This window comes from Solanum lycopersicum, chromosome 8 (assembly GCF_036512215.1).
Source record: "Solanum lycopersicum chromosome 8, SLM_r2.1".
In the NCBI taxonomy this organism is placed as follows: Eukaryota; Viridiplantae; Streptophyta; class Magnoliopsida; order Solanales; family Solanaceae; genus Solanum; species Solanum lycopersicum.
Genome location: NC_090807.1, coordinates 4,112,488 through 4,132,302, shown reverse-complemented (window position 1 = coordinate 4,132,302; position 19,815 = coordinate 4,112,488). Strand labels below are relative to the sequence as shown.

Below are 19,815 nucleotides of genomic sequence, written 5' to 3'. Positions count from 1 at the left end.
TAAACATGATTTGAGTAAGAGTATAAGGGAACTATGTATTTCCGAATGTATCACTTTTTACATTGAGAAAAATAGTATTTTGATTTCCAAATGAGTTACTTTTTACATTGAGAAAAATAATATTTTGATTTCCAAATAAGTTACTTTTTACATTGAGAAAAATAATATTTTGATTTCCAAATGAGTTAACGAGTTTAGAGATATTTCAACTAATCATTACTCCATAAAAAGTGTGTCAAACAAATCATATTTATCTATTACTAACAAACAAAGTTACCATGTACAAGTTTGAAACTTCCATCAATTCTCCAACTAATCTATTGAATTAATTAAATTAATTAAAATCACTACAATCTCTATGGTACAATCATATATATAAATATTTTTGTTTATTTTTCCTATCATAATAATAAGAATTTTCTTGTTCTTATAAAAATAATATCACTTTTACTATTCTTTAAAAATAAAATTGCGGAGCGTCTAGCTCCTTTATTCCATTACAAAAATTTTGTACAAAAAGGCCCAACATAAGCCCAAATAAATCAAACAAGTACAACCTAACTGGGTCCATCAAAAATAGGAAATAGACCACTCTATAAATTCATTCTAAATGATAGGGTTTCCTGATACTCGTCATTTCACTCCGCCTCTTTCATCAATACATTTTCTCCTGGAGTTGGTTTGAACTTGACTTACTTTCCGCCTCCTCGCTCTATGGAACATTTATGTGTATCTCCTGACGCTATATACTTTCTCTTTCTCAGCTCGTTGTAGTAGGTATCATTTCTTTTTTATCTTTGTAATTCTTTGTATCTCCTTTAACTTTCTCTTTTTTGCAGAGGTATATATACTCTGGTGGATGCAGTAGATCTTTAAATTTTCTCGACAAAAAGGTCGGGTTATGTGAATCTGTCATTAATGATTGACATAATTAGGTTTGTTTTTGTTCATTCTCCTTGTATTTTTTCACATGAATTCTTGTTTCTATAATTTTGCAAAAAATATTCTGGTTTAAATCTTTCAATGAATATCTTGATAGTTCTTTTCTCTTTTGATTTGTAAAAACAGAGAAAGTCTTTTGTTTTGATGGACGTTTGGACATAAATTTTGTGAAATTTGAAAAGAAAAAAAATAGAATTTAAGAGAGAATTGTATTGACCTCCCAGATGGTCACTCAGCTAATATTTATCATCTCAGAAAGTCATTTACTTGTTAAAAAAATTGAAAATCAACAAGAAGAATGTCTTTCTATGATAATAAACATTAATTGAGTGAGACCATCTATTATATTGTCCATTTTTAATATTATTATTTTATATTTTAATCTTTGTGTCTGAACAATAAAATTCAGCATTTGAAATTGTACCTAACTACCTACCAATCTCTAATATTTTCATAGATTTTCTCAAAATATCTTTTTTTTTAGAAAAAAAAATTCTTATGATTCAACATGAAAGACGAAATGACCTTAATATCAAGTATAATCACATAAGTAACAATTGGTGATTGCGTTTTAAGAGCGAGCAATCATCTATTGCCCAAAAAATACAAGATTCATGCATCTGAGAAAAAAACTTGCAATTCTAGATGAAGACTCAAAGGTGGTTTAGGCCAACTTAATGGGCATTGTCCTAAGGTATGTGTAGATGCTACTCTCCTTATACGTCATTTGTGGAATTACACTAAATGTGTATGTTGTTTTATGTCATACCAGAGATAAACACATACAGTTCAGGTATTGTTATTGCAAAAAGGTTGGCATAAGTTTGTGAAAGACAGAGGTTTAAGACCAAACGGTACAATTATTTTCAAATAATTGTAATTGCTCTTAAACCTTTAGCTTTCACAAATCTATGTCAATTCTTCGTGTAAATAATTTTTTCATTTCTTTTACAAAAATAACAATATCTAAACTTTGATAGTCTCTTTATGCATCATAAAATCCCATGTCATCACTTTGGATTTGAAGAAAATATGTTGTTGCATATTTCTTAGGTATATAAGCCTCTAAAATCCAATATCACTTGGAGTTAGCTCCTTTTGAAAAGTTATTTGTATGAGAATTCAACATTATCTTATAAGTAACATTAAAATCATGATTCCAGTGCTACTTAGGATAATGATGGATGATGTTGGACTTTCTAGTCTTGTATATACTTAATAAATATGTAATAATTTACTCCTTTCGTTTCAAAAAGAATGACCATATTTCCTTTTTAGTCTGTTTCAAAAAGAATGATCACTTTTCTTTTTTGGCAACAGTTTAACTTTAACTTTCCACGTGGCATGTTTAAGACCACAAGATTAAATGACATTTTGGTACATTTGACATAACTTTAATTTAGAACAACACGATTAAAAAGTCTTCTTTCTTTTCTTAAACTCTATTCCAAGTCAAACTAGATCATCCTTTTCAAAACAGATGCAGTATTTCTTTTTCTTAAATTCAAAGATGAACATGAGATTTTATGATATATCAAGAAGATTATGAAAGTTCATGTATTGTTGCAAAAGAAATCAAAAAAATTATTTTCCAAAAGGGTTGGCATGAGTTTGTGAAAGCCGGAGGTTTAGGAGCAAAGTACAATTATTTTCGCAAATAATTGTATCTTTTGCTCTTAAACCTTTAGCTTTAACAAATTTGTGTCAACCCTTTGTGTATATAATTTTTATTTCTTTTACAATAACAATATATAAATTTTCATAGTCTCTTTATGCATCAGAAAAGCACATGTCCTCTTTGAAAAAAATACTTTGTTGCATATTCTTAGGTACATAAGCCTATAAAATCCAACATCACTTGGAATTAGCTCCTTTTGAAAGCTATTTGTATGGGAATTCGAGATTATCCTATAAGTAACATTTAAATCATGGATTTTACCAGGAGGCCTAAAAAACACAAAATGCTATAGGCTTGTGATCCGTAAGTACTATTGGACTCACATTTTAAGTAGGTTTACACGTAGTATGTAGATTGAACTCATAGAACAAAATTTGAGTCTTAAAATTCAATACAAAATGCACAGATGGGATTTACGTCCGTAGATCAAACCACGAATGATCCGTGAAGGGTTTTTTTCCAGTTTTTAAGACTAGTTAAGGGTTTGAACAGTGTTAATGAATCCTTTACGTTCTTTAATGCTTCCAAGTCTTAAAGCAAGGATCCAAGAGGAGAAAGCTAAGATTTTGAGCGTTCTTTGAATTTTCACCGATTTCACCAAGAACTTTGTTCTTCAGTGTATGTAAGGCTATCATAATGGTGGACTATGTTCGTCCTCACACCCTATATCTATCTAAATTCAGTAAAAGAGTAATCTAGGATTTTATCATGAATTTTAAGTATTTTTGAGGTGAGTAATATCGTCGAATCTTGAGTTTTTGATTTCTTAGTATTGAGTTCTCTATATTGTTATTGATATCCTTGAGTTAAGGTGTTCATGTTTATATTTCAGCATGAATCCTTTTTTGAGTTGTAATTTTTGAGAATCTTTTAAAGCAAACATTTTTGTCTTAAGCTGATTTTCGGAGCAAGTAAAGATAAGTTTTGAGAAAGAGTTTTAAACATGATTTGAGTAAGAGTATAAGGGAACTATGTATTTCCGAATGTATCACTTTTTACATTGAGAAAAATAGTATTTTGATTTCCAAATGAGTTAACGAGTTTAGAGATATTTCAAAACATTACCTCCTTAAAGAGGATATCTTGAGAAATTATCTCAAAATTGAGAAACAATATGTTTTATACATTTTAGCATGACCATATATTTATTGAGAGTAGTATTGAGCACCGATATGGGAATGAGTTCAGACAAGTAACATCCCTCATAAATTATGTAGCCAACATGGGTAAAAGATCGTATTATTTAGACGACTCCTTATTGCTTTCAAGCAAAGCCTTAGTGGATCCACTTAGTTGAAATGTTCTATTTCTCTGCAAGGTATAGGACAGTTCTGGCAGCATGAACAAGACGTTATACCGTCGCGTTCCTCATAGTGATGGTTATCGATTAGAGGATCTCCCAGATAGAATTAAAAGTGTATTTTTATCATATCACTTAATATTTTGAGTTCACAGATGAGTAGGTATTTGTAAAGTTTAAATATTTTCACTCATTTATTTCTTTACTTACAGTTGAGTAAATATTTATATGTATTGTAGTTCTTTCATTCAGTTATTTTGCTTTAGTTATATTACATACTCATACATTCAATGTATTGATATCATTCTATCAGTATCTTTTTATGATGCAGATACAGAAGACTCTTCATTGAAATCACTTGCACTTCCAGTTAGCTTAGTTGAGCCTCCTTGCATTCTAGAGGACTCTACTTTTATATTTTAGTTATTTACTTTGAGGTGTCGTGGGTCTTGAACCAACATCAGTCTAGAACAACAAAGGCTTCATAGATTGTTAGTTTTGAATATATTTTCGGTATAATTAAATTGCATTTCAACAATTCTTGTTTTTGAAGTATTTTTGAAACATTCGAGTACTTTGAGATTAAAAGGTTTAATTATGTTTAAAACTTGATTCTGCTTGAGTTAGTTTTTAGTTAGCCATGCTAAGGGTTCGCTTGAAGACCAACAACGATTCTCGAGTGTCGGTCACATCTAGGGTGTTGGCTCGAAAGTGACAGGAGGGAACTTCCATTTTGTCACAAGTATCGCAACTCGATTGATCCTAGTCCCGGAGGAAACTCGACTGGAGTCGTCTTGATTCGAGTCGTTTCGACCCACCAAATCCGGACCCAAGTTAAGGCACCAAGTTTCAATTGATCTAGCCAAGGTTAGGAAGGTTGTATAGACACATACTTGATCCTCATCAATTCTTATTTATTATATTCATTAATTTTCAATTGAAGTATCTGAAACACGAGCCTCTAGGGACCCGTCCAAACTATTCAACCAAATTTCAAATTATCATCTGAACCTATAGGAAGTCTCAAACCTCTAGTTTTTATTTTAACTTTTCTTGGAGTGCATTTAAGTATTTTAAGATCCGTGATCTCCATCCAAGAGCCAAACCTTATTTTATTGAGTTAATAGCTAAAAAGCCTCTTAAACTTGGCATGCAAACCTAACCTATGAAAAGTCTTAATACCCCCTTAAACATGGATTTTTGGAACTCTTTACACCCCCTAAACTAAGAAATGTCTTAATTATTCCCCTTAAACATAGATTTTTGGAACTCTTCACACCTCTAATTGTGAAATGTCTTAATTACCCTTAAAAAATTACTCCAAGTCATTTTATATGACTCACTTTCCCTGCGCAAAAAAAAAGCATATTTCTATGTTTAGTAAAAGTTTAATCCTATTTCTATTTATAGGACGTACTTTGACTTGACAAAAAATCTAAAACAATAAGTCATAAGTATTTATATGACTATAAATCATTTCATCAGGAGTTAACAAAAAATTTTAGTTAAATTTTAACTAAATCTAAGAATTTGTCATTCCTTTTGAGATTCTGAAAAGAAAAGCAAGCAAGTCATATTAATTGAATCAAAAGCAAGAGAGCGTAATTAAGACTTCTTATAAATTAGAAGGTAAATAGTTCTAAAATTCTATGTTTGAGGATGCAGTTAAGACTTATCACAGGGAAAAAACTTATCCACACCGAGTGTCTACTTCAAACTAATTCAATATTCATTATTCTTTTATTTAATGAAGTAAAACGCATGTTAATTAATTAAAGTTAAGTAAAATGAACTATAAATCTAAACGCATGACATGCACATATTGGATTGAGAAAACACCCTTGACTATAATTTTGATTCTCGAAACAAAGTTTTAGGGCATTAGAAATAGAGGGGAGTGTAATATTTCCAATACAGTCTTGCACAACCCTCCACCAAATTGTATGTAAGTTGTAAGATATTGAATGAAACATGACAAGGAAACAAACTGATCAAATGTTTGAAAATACAATTTTTATACCCATTTTGCACATACTTTATCATAACTTATACATACCACCAAATTGTATGTAAATTGTGTATAAAATGTGGGAGGGAGAGGGTGGCCATGTAGAAGGTAAAAGTCTTTACCTCAAAATGAAAGGTGCAGAACCTGGAAAAGGGCATAAAAATTGAGCTATTATGGCTTACTGTTGATTACAAAAATTTACTGGAATCTGCATGAAGTATTTCAAAGAATTATCACTCAATTGAAGATATTAAGGATGATAAGTCATACATTGGTTTATACAAAAAGTCGATGACAACCACAGTTATCTCCTCATTCACAATATCCATTTGATCCGAGCTGCAGTTTATGTATCTGTCCCAAAAGGGAGATATAACATGATTCAACACATAGTTGGCTGCGCTGAGAGCAAAGGAAATGTTTAAGGTTTCAATAAGTTGAAATCCGAGCGATGACCAAGGTTTATTATGATGTGATAACTCCTCATGGAAAAAGAAGAGTAAGAAAGCGGCATACAACCAAAGCAAACAACTAACCTTTTCAAACTCAAATGCAACGAGGCAGTCTCTGAAGCTCCAATGCTGCACGAGAAACAGCATCAACGAGAGATGGTATTGTGGAGCTTTTGACCTGAGAAACAATCCCTTCGATTTTCGATATCTCAGGCAAACTTATTGACAATATCATAGCATGTGACAGGTACTGTCTACAAGAATAACCAAGTGCGATCAGAATTCGTTGCAACAGCAAGTGAGATATGCTTTGTCTCCATGACTCAAGGATGAGACTGACTTTGGGAAGATTTGTCAGGAACCCAGTGGTAGCTTCCCTTGGAGCTGCCTTGAGCAATAAAATTAAGCATTCAGAAGCTAAATCTGCAACATTAATCTCATTCAGATGGGTGAGTTCTAATAAGACCCCAACATTTTCACCAAAGTCCATAATATCTCTGATGCATTCATTTTGATCAAAGGCACTAGCTCCATCTGAGGAATTTTCATATAAACGAACAGGTTCTTTTGCAAACATAGAGCCTCTCACAGTGCCTACTGAGCGTAAAAGGAAAGCCCTACACAAACGAAGTGTAGGTTCAATGAAATCTTCCATCTCCTTAGCATATACAAATTCCAAAAGGCTTCCGATCTTTCTGACAACTTTTAGTTGGGAGAGAGATTTGGTTTCCAGCTCTGGAGCAGATGTAAGAGCCAAGCAGAGCAGTACATTGTTGACATTTGCAGTTGAGAAATCACCAAGGAGAAATTCAAAGCACTGGGAGATTATCTTCATGTGGACAATGTCTGCAATATTTATATGGTTATACTCGATGAGCATCACAAGAAGTTTCTGAGCATACACAGGTATTGGGTCCTCATCCTCAATCAAAGAGGGGTAGAGAGGGAGGAAGTAAGAATTAGATATGGACTTCAAATTCTCCGGCTTCTGTTCATTTTCAGATGTTTCATCCAGTAAAATGACCATCACATCAAACAAAATCTTCAGGCACAAGAATCTGGCATCTCCATCTTTATTCCCTTTGTAAACAACAGATAAACTAGGTAGAATCTGGCTAATAAAAATGCTAGAACTATCTTGAACCAGAGACATCTCCTCTGCTATAGACTCAAGAACACGTAAAAGTGTTATCTGAAAATCATCTCTACCCTGCAACCGAAAGTAAGAATCGTGTAAGTGCTTCGTAGACCAACAAGAAACCCAATCTTCTGCATGCATCTTCAGTTTATCATGGATCAAAATTTTGAGAAAACTAAGCTAAATCCCTAAGCCATGTGGTAGGGTGTATAATAATAGTACTGAATAGGGTATTATTAGCAATGCTGGGATCATTTCTTATCCGTGATTTGGTAGGTGTATTCAAGGTAGTTCTGTCTTTAACCTAGTATCAATAATACTGGTATTGCTGATACCATGGGTTGCTATGTATTAGTTATACACCCTATAGTACTAAGTAGGATTAGTTATAGATATATTAGCTATACATACGTTGAAAACACTACCAGACAAGGTATTAAATAATACCAAGGGCAATACATCCTACCAAACAACTCTTGAGTGTTTAAAATAAACAGTCCACATTGACAGATCATTCAACCTAATCTTATGCACTCCTACACCCACCCTTCTTTACCAGAGTTTGGAGCATATTAGCTTGGTGGCTAACACTTGGCTCAGGTGACGATTAACAGGAGGTCTTGTAAACGAACCATATTAAATTGAAGGTTCCAAATCTAGGACAAGGATTATATGTCTTCTATGTGGGCTTTTGAAACATTTGGATTTTTCTTTTCTTCTAAGTAAGAATCTTGCTTATATGTGAAATTTTACAATTAGAAGATGCAACAAAGATATCATCAGATTACCTGGAAAGGAGACTCCACCAGTTTAAGTAGATTTGCCAACTGTTGCAGAACCTGATGATTAGCAACCCTTCTTTTCAGTGAAGCGCACCCAAGAAGATGGAGAACAACAGGAAATAAATGCATACTGTTCTTAGAAGAATTTCGACTTGTGACACTAATTATCTGCCCACGGCGTTTACCACCCTTCAGTTGCTGAATGTCCCCAGATATACATTCAAGCAAACTTGGTACAGTTGATGCGATAACCATCCCAAGTGCATCTAAACACTGCTTCACAAAGTCATCCTTCTCCTTAACCAACCTATCAACGGTTGAGAGCAGTTTAGCATTGCAAAAGAATAGTGGCAGCCACCTCTTTCCATTCATACAAAGTAGAGCCACAAATATGAGTGCCTTTCCCTTCAAAACTTCACTTCCCTGCTCAATTAGAGTCACAAGATTCAGAACAAGATTCTTGTCTTCGACCAAGGCAAGAAGGTACCTTCCAATACTTGGAAGTGTATGACTTTCTAGGAGAGTCATGTTCAGAATGTTTAAGCAGATTTGTTGCTCTCGTGGATTACGCTTGACCAGGCTTGAAACCATATCCTTGAATGAAAGTTTTTCCATGACTCGTTGAATACTAGAAGGGCTAAAACGAACAAGACGAGCCAAGCAAGACCCTGCTGTCAGCCTCATGCTCTCCTGCTTTCCAGGAGCCCTAAATATGTAGCAGAGGTTAGTAATGACATCTTGGCTGGTGAAACGAGCAGACCAGTACCCTCCTTGACTGGAGATATTTTCAATTGTCCTCAGAGCATAAAGTTGAGTAATATCATCTTCTCCGTTCCGTAAAAGTGATGAAACCAATGAAATTATTGGACTTGTCACCTAAAACATTAACATTTTCAGAAAGGAAATGCGAGGTTTTGCAATATGTAAAGAATTAAAGATAGTATAGATGCTTGTATGATTTTATCTTATTTCTCCCACAACCCCAAGAGAAATATCTTAACACTCTTGTTCATTTTACTGCTATATAATGTTGCATTACAAGGGAATTGCCAGCTTATTAGTTCTTCCAGAAATACAGAGAAAAACTTGTAGAATCTTGTATATATAGATTCAACAATATTTCATGATAAGGGAAGATAGCTTACGGGAAAAATTGAAGTCTATGCCAAGTTGTCATTTGTCATCCATCTATTCTTCATGTTAGAAATTTGTTCCATGCAGATTTATAGACATGATTTACTACAAGATAATCATTGTATACACTTATATGTCTGATAGTATACGTGACTATAATTATCACTAATTAAAAGATTACTGGTGTAAGGTGTGTAACCCATTAATAAGTATACCATCTATATCCTAGTGATAACTTTTTCTCATAAGAGCTGCATTGGTGCTTGAATTGTGTTTCTGATAGTGCCTATGCTTTTAAGTGATTGCTCATAGAACACTTAAAACCCCATTGGAATATAGCTTAGTAATTTATTGTGGAAAGGAATTTAAACGAATATAATACTCCCTCCAATTCAATTTGTTTGTCCTACTTTCCTTTTGGGTCCTTTAAAAAAAATGTGCCTTCTCTTTTTTGGCAACTCTTTAATTTCATCTTTTCATATGACATGTTTAAGACCACAAGATTTAAGAACATTTGGTGCATTCTATATATCTTTAATTTAAGTGCACAAGATTCAAAAATCTTCTTAACTTTCTTAAACTCTATGCCAAGTCAAAATCGAACAAAAATGAAAACGGAGGGAGTAATTAACTTGACAAGTTGCACCAAATAAGAAATTACAGCAACGAAGTTACCTGCCAACAGGATGAGGGTCGGCTGTCCTTAGATGGAGATTCCATTGGTTTGTTATCCCGAGCATGCTCATTTTGAGTAGATATATAAAATAGTAATTCACCCAAAGCAGCCATGGAAAACCTTCTCACTTTTTCTTGCCTGTCTCTCAGACCATCAGTTAGTGCACCTAATATTCCAGAATTTGCCAGCTCATCCCCAATAAAAGTTGAGTGACGAATCAACAAACCGATAAGTGAAGCAAGTTGAGCACGCAACAGAGTAACCTTGGAGTGACGAAGCATTTTGACTAGAACCAGCATAATAGACCCATTGGTCAAGATGTTGGCTGCATCAGCATTGCTGCTCAAAAGCTCAAGGTATCTGATCACATTTTGCTTCTCCCCTGAGGGAGTATTCCCACTAACAATACTGATGATTCTACTATTAAAAGAGTCTAATTGCTCCTTCGACATTTTGACAAAATCAGACAGTTGAGGTGCATCGAATGGAAGTGAAGGAATTGCATCTGAACCTTTATCTGATTTTCTGCTAGGCATTACAGGTCTGACTGAGAGATCAGATGGATGCCAAAGAATATCTGAAAGGTTCGTAGATGGTTTTGAGATATCAGAGATATTCGCAGAGTTCTCTTTAATCACAGGAGTCTTTAGCTGAGGGCTATCATTAGGTAGCATAGCAGCCACTTCATATTTAGAAGACTGTTCATGGTCAGATGTCCTTGAATAATCTGAGCAAGGTGTATTAACCACAGCTGGTGTATCTGGATGTCTGCTATCAATATCCATCTCTTCCATATTACCCTCCGTCAGATTTGGAGTTGAAGTAGTTGACTCGGGACTCTGAGTGCTATCAGTTTCATCAGGTTCATCTTGTGTATCATCCTCATTATTCTCATTAAAGTCAAGTTCCATGTCAGTATTTTCAACCTTAAGTTCAGCATCATTCTCAGAGTTATTAGGCAGTGGCCTACGGTAGTTCTCCTTCTCATTCTCCCTCATTAAATTTGATTTTGCAATTCTTGAAAGACGTAATAGATTGACACCTCTAGTATTGTTCGAGGTGTCTTTCTGCTTGTCATCAGTTGTCTTGCCAGAACCCTTCGCTTGAGCTTTCCGGCCACTGGATATGCCTTTAATTGGTGTCACGTAACCTCTGGATCCAGTATTTGAATTTTCATCATGCTTGAGGGACACCTTAGAATCTTTTTCACGAGTCTTTTGTGGGGTCTTGTTTTGTATTGGCTTTTCACTGTTCCTTTCTGAAAGGCATTGCTTAGAAGACATTTCTATCATATTATCAAAAGCAGGCTGAGGAGGTAATGGCACTGGAGCAAATCTTGTTTTCCAGAAAGCATGTCCTGCAAGCTCGGGCCACTGCATTCTTTCAGAAGGATCTTTTATAAGAAGAGAATTAATCAGATTGACCAAGGGGCGGCTTGGCGTGCCAGGAAGTGCTGGAGTTGGATCAGAAATGACTGATCTCACTAGCTGGGTAAATTCTTTGCCAACAAAAGGAGGTATCCCAGCATAGCATTCAAACAAGACACAACCAAGAGCCCAGAAATCAGAGGCATAGGAATGGACCCCTCCATCTTGGAAAAGCTCTGGAGCCATGTAATATGGGGTTCCTCGCTTTATTTGTGGTAACTGAAAAATACATGATACAAAAATAGCACATATGAATGACAAAGTAGGGAAAAGACACAAATCAAAACCGGAAGCAATAACTATCACTTTATAAATTCTATATTCTATTCGGTAGTTGATTAAAGGGAAAATACAAAAGAATTTAGAACTGTGGTTTCCATGTGTGATTTGTGAATTGAGAAGTAAAAGCAAAGGAAGGAAGAAGTCAACTAATTGTAAGATCTTTGAGAGACCTTGTGCGTCCTCTTGAGTCTTGACTTTGAAATTTCTCTAGACAGACCAAAAAAAGAATAATTTAGAGAATTTCTGCAGAAATGACTAGAAGTTAGCTCACTGTAAGATGTTTCTTTTGCTTCTTTTCAATGTCCAAACAACGAAAACCGTGTTCCTCTTAAGTTTTCCTCACTTTCTGCACCAGAAGAACAAAAATCTCTTTCTTTTGGCTTCCTTTTATGTTTTCTGGCTCAGTTTCCTAATTCTAAAGCGCAGCCTCAGATGAGAAGGTGCCTAATGTAAGAACGAAAAGCTTGCAAAAGCTGTCACAATACCTTTAGAATTTCTCCTACAGGTGAATATAAACCACTTCTACAAACACAAAAGTGACCAGACTTGACTTGTGCACAGTCACCAAAGAAAGTGGACCAATGAAGTGGGTGCAAACCTTGGAAATTAGGGTTCAAATCTCAATAACAACAAAAAACACTTGGTGGTTTCTTGTCATCCTTCTATGAAGTGGTGGATAGAGTTACCCAGTCGGTACCCTATGTTGGTGGAAGCAACGCATACCCAGTGGAGGTGCGCGCAAGCGAACCCGCACACTACCCTTATTAAAAAAAATGAATTGACCAGTGCACCATTCAGGATTTACCTTTAATGAACTGCAAAACAGTTATGCCACCAATTTAACTTTTCCTGTGTTCAGTTTAGGGAAAAAGGAAGGGAAAGAGAGTTGAACTACCTGGGAGGAAGGTGTCTTTGATATATCACTCAATTTTCTTGCTAATCCAAAATCACACAGCTGCCAGGAAACAAATTCAACTTCAAAGTCATATAATTGGTCAAAAGAACTCATCACAATGTGGAAAAATCACAACATAAAGATCACCATACCTTTGTGATTCCATTTTCATCCAATAGGATGTTTGATGGCTTTAAGTCGCAATAAATTATTCCCTTTGAATGTAAGTATCTGGTATAGTAGACACCAGAAAGGTTATTCATGCCCAAAACAACAAGTGTTACAAAAGAAGAATTAAGGCTAAAGTTACTTACAGAAGAGCTCTAACAAGGCCACAAGCAAGATCATGAATTGAATCTTCAGGAAGCTTACCATCCTTCAACCCAAAGATTAAATGATGTTAAAATCTCCCAGGTGTGGTTAAAACTAAAATACAGGTAAGATGATAAGGATGTGACATTACCAACTACCAGTAAAGTGTGGTCATTTGACTACTCTCAAAATACAAATCAAAAAAAGGAACCTACTTCCTTCACCTCAATTTACTGGTACAAGAAACAAGTTAGCCCAAAGTGTCGACAAAATTCATTTGTGAAACTACAAACAATCATTTAAAATTGAAGTGGTCAATCCCACAAGAAACCAATGTCCTTAGTGCCTGTTTGGGAATCCCAATGTAGGCATGCAACAAACTTACCATGAAACCTCAATGTTTTATGCCTCTATTAAAAAGAAAACCAAGAAGAATTAGGGTAATGTCAAAAATTTGGAGGTTTATATCTAATGCTGCATGAGGCATCCTATAGGCAAACACTGGCAAAACACACCTCATTTGGTAAGTAGTTATACCACTGAAATGATGAAATTTATTTATGAAAAACGGCAGACCTGCCAGTGCTTACCTGCTGAAGCAAGCTCATGAGATTTCCTCCAACACAATATTCTAAAACCAACCACAGGTGTGCAGATGTTTCATACCTACGGGTCAGTTGATTAAGAAAATAAGTCAGGAATCTTCTTATTAAACGCCAAAAAGACTTCACCCCTTCAACGAAATTGAATATAAAAAAAAGAAGTTATATGCAAGAAAGGAAAAAGATAATTCTTACCAGGAGTAGAACTTCAACACATTTGCATGATCTAGAGAATGAAGAATTCTGACCTGCAATAAATGTAGCCAATAGAAGAATAAAATACATGCATAAAGGAAACTGAAGGAAATAGATTTTAAGAAAAGATTGGGTTTCTTGATCAATTTGTTCACCAAACTTCAATTTTATGACACAGAATAGGAAGACTGTGTTATGACTCGCATAATTTCCAATAATCTCACAACTACAATAGTCACAAGCACAACAATCCATAACAACTATAAATATGATAAGGTAAGTTTTTTTCTAAGACCAAACTTACTAAAAGAATATACATTTAGCTTCTGAAGTAGTTCAGCTGCTTTTGAAAATGTGCAGGAACTACCGATAATGTTAGAACAATTGAGTATGCAGATCTATTGAGCAACTGCAGATTAGCAGGCACCTATCGAATTTTTACAGCAAGTCAATGCATAACGTACACAACATGTTATAAGTATTTTCTTCCTGCAAACGATTTCTAAATTCCACTGAGGAGGGTTCGCAAATAGTTATTAAATACTTTTTGTCTATTCCTCTAGAAGAAGTTGACTACAATGAAAGTCAATATTATGAAGTTTTCAAAATTCTAATAGAGCTACTAGGTAGGCAATAAACTCTGCAGCCCTGTTACCAATTAAATCGTACAGTCTCATCCTGGCCTAGCAATCAAATAGATCAAGTAACAGCTTGGAAACTAAGGTTCGAATTTCACCAAAGACAATGATAGGTGAAATCTTCTCATCACCTAAACCTTGGTGTGCATAGTTTAATAGACAGTACTATGTCCTACAATACAAGGTGGCGCAAATACCACTGTTATCAAGAGGATAAATCAGGCACTTCCACAATTATATAAACAGAGGTGCAAGCAAATTCAGCCAAGGATCTATCAAAAACAGTCTAGTCTCTCTACCTCCCAAGGTAATAATGAGGTGTGTGTACACTCTATCCTCCCCAGACCCCACTTATGAGATTACACTACGTATATTATTGTAGATGAAATCAAATTCAAACCTTCAACGATCCAATTCCACGTCCCTAACAAATTCTATACGAAATAAATCTCAAAATACAATTAAAATTAAAATTCAAAACAAAGACAGAAACTTTTTTTCCAGGGGTTTCTTACTTCGTGAAGAACCTTGTTTTTCTGAGATTTATCCACACTTTTAATCGCAAAATACTCTATTGTCTTCTTTTTCCTCCCTTTATATACAGTCTGCGAATAAAAAAACAAAAAACTTAAACAACAAAGTTAACCCAAAAAATGCAAACAGAACAAGAACAGGAACAAAAAGAAAACCATTACCGAGTGTTTTCCACGGCCAATAGCTTCATATATATGATATTGATTCATATTTTTTCACTTGCTCACACAAAATTTAGCTAGGGTTTTTCCTCTTTTTCTGAATCTGAAATTGAAACAAATACAGTTCTTTTCTCTGCTAATCAAAGAGATTTACTGAAGAAATGAATTGAAATCAAACAAAAATCTACTGAAAATTTTTGAAAAAAATGGTGAGATTTGTGAGGATGAGAAAGAGAGAGTGTGTGGGCGGGAAGATTTAGAGTTGAAAAATAATGAAATGTAATGAGGAATATTATTATTTATTTTTTCAGAGAGAATTTTAAAATATAGAATAGGGGGCAAAAAGGGTATATTCGATTTGTTTAATAATTGTATGCAACGGTTTGATTGACTAATTAATATACTATTATTATCATAAGGTTTAAATTTGAATCCATAGATGCATTTTCATTTAGTTTAATAAGGTACATCTAATTTGATAACATTTTTCCTTTTTTTTTTAGTTTTACTAGATAAATATTCTTTATAAAAAAAAGTTGTTTTATTTATTGGAAAACAGCATGTTTTTATTTTTTCAGAAAAAATATACTGATGTTTAATCAAAATTTTAGAACATATATTTATTTAAGGCCGAAGTCATGTGTGGCCCCTTGAAGTTGCCCGCATAATTCATTTAGACACTTTAATAGACCTCATTTCCTATTAGACACTTCAATCTTAAAATATAAATAACTATTGAACATTTTTTTGATACTGAGTAAAAAAAAGGAAGTGTGTGTGATACACATGCATATGATGTGTCAATATAGCAAATCAAATAAAGACACGTGGCATTTTAATTTTAAAAAAATATAATTATAATTTCTTAATATAAATAAGTCAAAAATTAAAAAGAAAAGTTTCCCAACTTTTTTTAAAAAAAAAAATAAAATTATACACCTCTCACCCACCTCCCATTGCATCCCAACCCCAATGTCCTTTTCTTCCTTTTCCTAATACTCACCCTTCTTCACCATTGTTGGTCTCCATTTTTTTAGCGAAGAAAATGTAGATTTATATCTTCATTTTTTCGGTAAAGAACCGCTGATATTTGATCTTTATTTTTCAGAAGAAAAAAAAAGGAAAGTTCTTTCTACATCTACAAAATTAATAATATAATGATAAGAAAATAAATTAAACAAAATTAAGAACAAAAAAATGGAAATTCATATAAGAAAAAAGTGACATCAAATTGTTTTCAAGAATGGCTGCAGAAATGACGGGAGTATTCTGCAAAAATACAAACTTGTTTTTTTTAAAAAAAAAAAAGAGAGAGAGAAAAATAAAATATAGAAAAATTAAAAGGAAAAAAAAAGAAAAAATTGAAAGATAAAAAGGAAAATGTTAAAATTACGATTTCACGCGCTTACCAAGCGTGCATCACACTTCTTATGCCACATCTGCATAAAGTGTTTAAATGGTTCAAATTCTAGAGGGTAGAGGTGTTCAATAGGTATAGGTCCTAGTTAAGGTGTCTAAATGAATTATGCTGACAACTTTAAGGGGCTGCAGATGACTTACGCTTTTATTTAAAATATACTTTTGGTCAAATAGAATTTCATAAGAAGTAACTATTTAGTTGGGGAGGGAGAGAAAGTTCGAAAAAAAGGCAAGGCAAGAAGAGAAAGTGTATGCAATGGCATGGAAGGTCAATTTTGAAAGCTTTTGTAAAATTATCGTTTTATCCCTCTCGATAATTGTCCTTAGTCGTTTCTGAAATAGATTTTGAAATTTGTGTAAGAGATTATAGTTTTTAAAAGTTTTGAGTTTTTAAAGATTTAGGTTGTTAAAAAGTAATTTTCGTTAACAATCAAGTTTTGAGTCTCGGAATGAAATTTTGTAATTCCATCAACTTTGGGATGTGAAATTTTGTCTCGAAGAGTCGTCGATTTCAGATTCAAAGGACTTTCGTGGACTTGAGGTCTTAAGTTGAAAGTTTGAGTGATTTTGAACTTTGTGTTGACTTTGGTCTACTCAGAGTTCAGATACTTGGATATAAATTTTTATGGTTCCATTGGCTTCGGGAGGTGGGGAGGAGGGGGGGGATTTTGGATCTAAGAGGGATCTTGGTTGAATTTTATTTCGAGGATAATTTGATAATTTTGAGCCTTAAGTTAGTTCATTTTGACTTTCATGAGTTTCGGATCAAGGAGAACTCTAATTTGTGTTTTGATAGTTTCATTGAGTTCGAAACATTGAGCTTAGTTGATTAACATATTTAATGATTTATAATTGACGACTATATAGACCTCTAAAATATCAAAAAAAAAATAACTAATTGATTGACTAATTTGATCATATAGGCCAGGCTTTCTTGTAAAAAATAATTATTGTAACCATCACATTGTAAGGCTTTAGAAATACTTTTTCTATGATAATGGAAATCCAAGTCCGCATCAGCTATCTTTTGAGTGCGTACAGGATAAAACCCCTATTTCTATGCAATAGCTCGCAAACTACATATAAGGCTTCAGAAATATCAATACCTTCTAGTACTTGATGTTGCCTTTAAAGGTGTGAACATGAAATGAAGGGTTGTGACCTTTATAAAAGGTTGTGACCATTTGAAAGGTTGTGCCTTTTCCAAAATGTTAATCTTCTCTAAAAGGTTGTCTTTTTTTTTTCAAAGAGTTGTGATATTTACCTTTTATTGGCTATAAATAGAGAGGTTTTCTCTCATTTTTTTGCATCGAATTGTTCTCTTCTTTTGCTTACATTTCTTACAAAACAAAATAGATCAATCGTGTATGTGTGTGTGATTCATTGTTGTCATTTTGAGTTCGTCGAAATTATTGAAGTTTGAGGTACCACTACTACTTTAATGATTAATCTGTTTTATCTTGGGAGGAATTAATCTGCAACCTGGATATTTGAGGGGATGAATTTCTTAAGAATACACAGTGATTTCTATGGACTCGGATAATTCTTTTTTTTTCTTTCATCTTAATTGTTTCTGGTTTGCAAATCTGAATACATGAGATAACACTTGATTTAGGTGTGGACGTTCAATTATTTGGTTTGATTTTCTCAAACTTCAATTCGGTCTTTTGGTTTTTGATTTTAGAGATTGTGCACCGTATATTAAATCAAACTAATTTGATTCGTTCAATTTTTTCTACTTCTGTTCAGTTTAGTTCAGTATTTTTAAATCAGCTTTAACGAAAAATAAAATAAAGATAAAGTATAAGAGACTTTGAAATTTAAAACTATGTTAAGGAATGATGTCTATTACCGTGGAACACTTATTTTATTAACTAAAAGATTATATTTATCTTTATCTAGAACATTATGCCTCCAATAATTTATCGAGAAAAACAAGTATGAGGATTTACATAATGTACATTGATAGAAATATGTTTGAGTTTCTCTTCAAAATTGATATTTCAAGTTAACTATTGAATTGTACACTTGGTGTTACTTTAATTTGTTCATGAATGATTTAATTGTTGACTGAATTTTTAACTTTCTGTTAAGAGTATGCCCATATATATATCGAACCGAACTGAACAATTAAACTTTCGAAAAAATAGTATCGAACCGAATCAAAAAATCGAATCGAAAAACTGAAACTTGATTTATGTCCTTGTGTCATAGGGTTAACTAGGATGAGAAATTATTGTCTAGTAATAAATATTGGTTTTACATGTTGTATTACATCAGACCTTATAGCTGAAATCTTGAAATTTGAAAGAGCTTAGAGCCTCATTTGTTAGCGCTTGATAGGTCTCAATCTTAGTTATTTAGATCTCAATCCTTAAGTCTAGTTGTTTACAAGGTTTGAATTTTAATCATTAAGTGAATTCATTTTTCTTTGTTTACGATCTATAACAAAGTGTTAAAATCATCAACGGCAGAAGCAAAATTTTCATAAGCGGCGTCATTTTTAAAATTAGAAAGCATAAATAAAACAATGTTATACCATAATAAAAAGGAACAAAATATAAATGAAATAAAATTTACATATACCACTTTACCTTTTTTTTTTAAAAAAAACATTTTATATGTTATAAACATATATGTATTATAGTGAATGTCTAATCATGTGGAATTCTTTTAGGTTATGGTTATGAATTTTACTTGGGGACCAAGTTAGGTTTTCGCTATAAATAAAGGGGTTTTCCTTCATTGCATATCAGATGTGTGAATCTCTAAATATCAATCAAGAGAATAAGAAATCTTCTCTCTTCTCCTTAATTTATTCTTCTCATTGTTTTATATAGTTCCATAACATATTATCAACATGAATGTTCTATGAATTATGATAAAAGACGGGAAAGGGCAAGAGAGATCTTGCATAAGTTATGCAATTAGGTTCTCATACCTTTCTGTAAGGTATGCTTTAATTTTACTTTCTTAATTATAATTATTTATGTTACAGTTTGGAGTTACCATCTGGAGTAAGTATTTAAAGAGATTTGTCTACTTTTTCTACGTTTTATGTTAACCGATTGAGAAGAGAATTTCTTAGTTTATTTTAATAGTTAAATGAGAACAATTTAGTGAAAGTTGTGTTTTAAATCTTCATATGAGGTATGCGATCTATTAAGTTATACCTTTAACTACTAATGTTAGTTATAATAAATTAGTAATCTCAATTTTATGTGTAGCTATAATGTACGA

The 19,815-nt window shown here is 33.3% G+C and overlaps 1 protein-coding gene and 1 long non-coding RNA gene across 9 annotated transcripts; one reads left to right on the top strand and one right to left on the bottom strand.

The window, feature by feature from the left end:
- The first annotated feature begins 625 nt into the window (after positions 1-625).
- LOC104648632 (uncharacterized) lies at positions 626-4,458 on the top strand. 5 transcript variants are annotated; one of them, XR_011210983.1, is made up of 4 exons: positions 626-777; positions 840-935; positions 1,588-1,636; positions 4,234-4,458. It is a non-coding gene; the product is annotated as an uncharacterized lncRNA (long non-coding RNA). The 5 variants fall into 5 exon arrangements; XR_011210982.1 differs by having other exon boundaries at positions 636-773; XR_011210979.1 differs by lacking the exon at positions 1,588-1,636 and having other exon boundaries at positions 626-773.
- A 1,458-nt stretch (positions 4,459-5,916) lies between these two features.
- On the bottom strand, positions 5,917-15,447 carry LOC101247640 (serine/threonine-protein kinase RUNKEL). 4 transcript variants are annotated; one of them, XM_004244698.5, is made up of 11 exons: positions 15,157-15,447; positions 14,977-15,066; positions 13,824-13,876; positions 13,617-13,692; positions 13,029-13,090; positions 12,867-12,945; positions 12,715-12,774; positions 10,110-11,756; positions 8,307-9,176; positions 6,465-7,590; positions 5,917-6,325 (listed from the first exon to the last, which is right to left on the bottom strand). In XM_004244698.5, exons 1-10 carry the CDS (start codon positions 15,202-15,204, stop codon positions 6,475-6,477), a joined length of 4,101 nt encoding a protein of 1,366 aa, XP_004244746.1. In that variant the 5' UTR covers positions 15,205-15,447; the 3' UTR covers positions 5,917-6,325; positions 6,465-6,474. The 4 variants fall into 4 exon arrangements, with proteins under 4 accessions (XP_004244746.1, XP_069143858.1, XP_010324693.1 ...); XM_010326391.4 differs by having other exon boundaries at positions 6,074-6,330; XM_069287757.1 differs by lacking the exons at positions 14,977-15,066; positions 15,157-15,447 and adding an exon at positions 14,128-14,334.
- Positions 15,448-19,815: the final 4,368 nt, after the last annotated feature.